Raw genomic sequence first — 4,153 nt, 5'->3', positions numbered from 1 at the left:
CAGGCTGGTCGAGAACTCCTGACCTAAAGTGATCCACCCATCTCGGCCTCCCAAAGTGCTTGGATTACAGGCATGAGCCACCGCACCCAGCCACACTAAGTCTCTTGACCTATCACCTTCAAGCACCTCAGATAATGTGATGGATATCTATGAAACCAGTTATCAGGAGGTAAGCTCCAGCTCTGCCAAAATCTGTGACCATGGACAAGATGACATCTCATGCCTATGGCCTTATTCCATCAGATATCTCTTTTCATACATGAATGTTTACAATCTCCATTATTAGTAAATCTTTCATCAAACATACAGATCCCTTCTTCCATAGAAAAATTCTCAATTAGTTTATTCCTTCTTTTCCTTCCCCAGTGTCTCTCTTATGGCTCTGACCCTTTCACCTAGATCATTTCCTAGATCAATAGTTTCCTAAACTGGTTATCCTGCTTCTACTCTCTCCCTGATCGAATTCACCCTACAACCTGTGCCAGTTTGAGATTCCTAAAACAGAATTCTACTTATGTTCCTTCCATCCTTCGGGCCATTGGTCTCTGTTTGAAAGGCCCATTTCTCCTTTTTCACCTGTCAAACACTTTACCTATTTTTTAACAACCACATCAAATCGGAAGGGCAACATTCTTCCACAAAGGCAATTCCCCACATCCAAACATAAGTCTTCTATTCTCATTTCCCACCCCCAAGAAAAGAACCATATACACATTAAAGTATGTAAAAAAATTCTATTTGTATAAGAGTAATATGTTTTCTTATTTAGTAGCCCAACAATAAGCTACAGATGGGCAGAAACCATGTCTCATTGTTTCTGTAGCCATGTTGCATCCAGTACAGTTCCTGGCGTGTGGTAGGGTCCCACTGAATGGTAGCTAATTTGAACAGAAGCCACTGCAAGACCCAGGTAAGCAGTAGTCCCAAACCGGAAACTCCCCTACCCCCACAAAAAAAAAAAAAAGCTTATGGAATATCTCAGGGGAAAAAAAAGTAGATCTGTTCCTGATCTCTACCAAATACAACACTAGTTTAACTTTATCCTCGCCTAGATTTTGGACTTGCAATTGAAAGGGACTCTTGACTCTTCTTACAGATATAGGAATGAAGCAAAGAAAGAAATATCCTATCCAAGGTGACACCCTGAATTAGCAAAGAGCTGTCTTAGTACTCAGGGCTTCTGAGTCTCAGGTCACAGTTTTGACTACAAGTGCTACTATCAAATGAGGTTCCCTGCTGAGACGGGATATGGGAAAAGCCTTGCAGTGCAAAATTCACCCTGTTTCTAAGGCATAGCCAGTAATGGAAGGTAGGGGCAGGCTTGGTGAACATACCTCTTGTAACTGAGATTCTTTCTTTTTGGAAGACAGGTGTAAGTGCCGATCCAGCAAAGAATAAAACCTCTCACCATCCTTTTCAAATTTCTTTTTCCGCTCCTAGAGGTGGGAGAGAAAGGCAAAAATAAAATGTCTGTAGCTGTAACTCTGTCTGCTTAGAAATGAGAATGAAGGAGACAGTGTCAGATTTCAGGTGGTCAATCCCTCTAGCTCCTGGGAAGGAAAGAAAAGCAACAGAGAATTAGCTTTGCATTGGTCTCAGCAGTTTCAGCTTCCTGAAATATAACCCCAAACCATTTTGCCTGCAGAAATGGCAGTGCCTATTTGTACAGCTGAAAGCTATGGAAGCTGCTCCTCAGAGAATGATACCTTAAAAGGGCCTGTATAGTAGATATCTTTTCTCCCCTCCAAAATTTTTCACATATATTAACCACTCATTCAAATTTTCTTACAAAGGAAGAAGACATAACACAAAAGTGAACTAAATATCTGTCATAAAAGGTTAATCTACAATGCACTTAGATAGCTAATAAGAAGTAAAACATTTCCAAAGAAACAGGAACCTGGGATTGTCTCTTTTAATGAATTACTTGATATTATTTAAGCACTTCACTCCTAATGTCCCCAACTCAAGCAGTTGCAAACACTTCATCCCCGTGGTTAGGAGTAAATGAATTACTTGGTATTATTTAAGCACTTCGTTCCTGAATATTAAAAGCTGATATTAAAAACAGAGAAAAAAATCCTGGAAAGTTTAACTAGAAAGCAAGGGCTAAAATGATTTATGGCAGATGAAGGACTCAGCCTTTACTCTTCTTGAGTATGAAATTTAATTAAGTTCTCTGCTGCTCAGCACAACTGGAAGAAACACAGCATCTAAAGTAGCACTTAACAATGCTCCTTTGTCACAGACTAATGCTGACACCCTACTATTCTCTTAGCGCCATGCTGGAAAATCAGTGTAAATGGCTTGTGTTGTCTCACGCGAAATCCAAAACCACTGAGCACCTGCAATGTGCCAGGTAGTGGAAGACGCATAGCAGGGGACACACAGATAAAAGAAAAAAAAATTCATCCATGGTTCATTGCTACAAGCAATCCGTTGCTGGGCAGGAAGCTAGGACAGAGCCGAGTGAACTGTGACCTACAAGAAATGTGCTTTTGGCCGGGCATGGCAGCTCACGCCCGTAATCCCAGCACTTTAGGAGGCCGAGGCAGGCGAATCACTTGAGGTCATGAGTTCAAGGCCAGCCTGACCAACATGGTGAAACCCCATCTCTACTAAAAATACAAAAAAAATTAGTGGGGCATGGTGGCACATGCCTGTAATCCCAGCTACTTGGGTCGTGGAGGCAGGAGAATTGCTTGAAACCGGGAGGTGGAGGTTGCAGTGAGCCAAGATCGTGCCACTGCATTCCAGCCTGGGCGAGACAGCAAGACTCCATCTCATGGGTGGTGGGGGGGAAGAAATGTGCTTTTTACTAGAGTAATTTTTTTTAATGGAGGAAAGATGTAGGGAAGAAGCTAACATTCATTAACCAAGCCCTACATCAGGACCAGGCACTATGATAGACACTTAAAATCTATTATCTCATTTAGACTTTACAACCCTGAGAAGCAGATATTGTAAAGGAAATTAAGGTTCAAATACGGCGAACTAACATCCAAGATCATAGTCCATGTAGTTCAGATTATCATGGGTGGAATAACATTCAGGGGCTTATAAATAATCAGAACATCTTATAAATAAAACTCCAGTAGTTCCATAGCCCAACCCTAACTCAGATACCAAAACACAGGAGGTAGACATTTTCACACAAAACATAGGAAGAACAAACTGTTCCTTCAGCTGTTTAATCGATTTACAGTAGCAATTATTTGACAAAAGCATGAGCCAGAAAACCTTACTGCCTTCACCAAGAACTGATAAGATTCTGTGGAATACTTTCTCCTTCAATTCAATTTTTAAATTAAAAACTGAAATATAATTCTCATATCATGAAATTCATCCCTTTAAAGTGTACAGTTCAGTGGTTTTTAGCATATTCACAAAGCTGTGCAACCACTGCTGTTATCTAATTCCAAAATATTTTCATCACCCCAAAATGAAATCCTAACCACACTAGTAGTCACTTTCCATTCTCCCTTCCATCCACCTTCAAAAAGCCACAGTCTACTTTCTATCTCTATGGATTTTCCTATTCTACACCTTTCATATTAACTGGAATCTTCACTATGGCCTTTGGTGACAGGCTTCCTACGTTTACTTTTGCTAGTAAATATCCAGTAGTCCCAGCACCATTTATTCAAAACAGCATTCTTCCCCAATTGATTGTTTTTAATATCTTTGTAAAATATCAATGAACCATAAATGTTTGTTTCTGGACTCTCAGTTTTCTATTCTATTGATCTAGTCATCTATCTTTATGTCAGCACCACACCATCTTGATTACTGTGGATTTGTAGTAAGTTTTGTTTTGTTTTGTTGTGAGATGTAATTTCGCTCTTGTTGGCCAGGCTGGAGTGCAGTGGCGCGATCTCAGGTCACTGCAACCTTCACTTCCTGGGTTCAAGAGATTCTCCTTGTAATCCCAGCACTTTGAGAGGCCAAGAGGGGGCTGATCACGAGGTCAGGAGTTCTAGACTAACCTAAGCAACATGGTGAAACCCCATTTCTAATAAAAATACAAAAATTAGCTGGGCTTGGTGGCATGCACCTGTATTCCCAGCTACTCAGGAGGCTGAGGCAGGAGAATCACTTGAACCCGGGAAGCAGAGGTTGCAGTGAGCTGAGATTGTGCCACTGCACTCCAGTC

At 41.0% G+C, this 4,153-nt stretch overlaps 1 protein-coding gene across 5 annotated transcripts in view; it reads right to left on the bottom strand.

Annotated features, from left to right (window-relative positions):
* OPHN1 (oligophrenin 1) overlaps window positions 1–4,153 on the bottom strand; it is a 391,952-nt gene that overhangs the window by 190,226 nt on the left and 197,573 nt on the right. For all 5 annotated transcript variants that reach the window (XM_017518540.2, XM_037734916.1, XM_037734918.1 and 2 more), the window contains one exon: window positions 1,335–1,436. In XM_017518540.2, coding sequence (XP_017374029.1) covers window positions 1,335–1,436 — 102 coding nt within the window. The remainder of the gene's footprint in view (window positions 1–1,334; window positions 1,437–4,153) is intronic.

This window comes from Cebus imitator, unplaced genomic scaffold (assembly GCF_001604975.1).
Source record: "Cebus imitator isolate Cc_AM_T3 unplaced genomic scaffold, Cebus_imitator-1.0 Scaffold685, whole genome shotgun sequence".
NCBI classification, from domain to species: Eukaryota; Metazoa; Chordata; class Mammalia; order Primates; family Cebidae; genus Cebus; species Cebus imitator.
The sequence above is the reverse complement of the archived record's forward strand: the minus strand, read 5'-3'. Positions and strand labels throughout refer to the sequence as shown.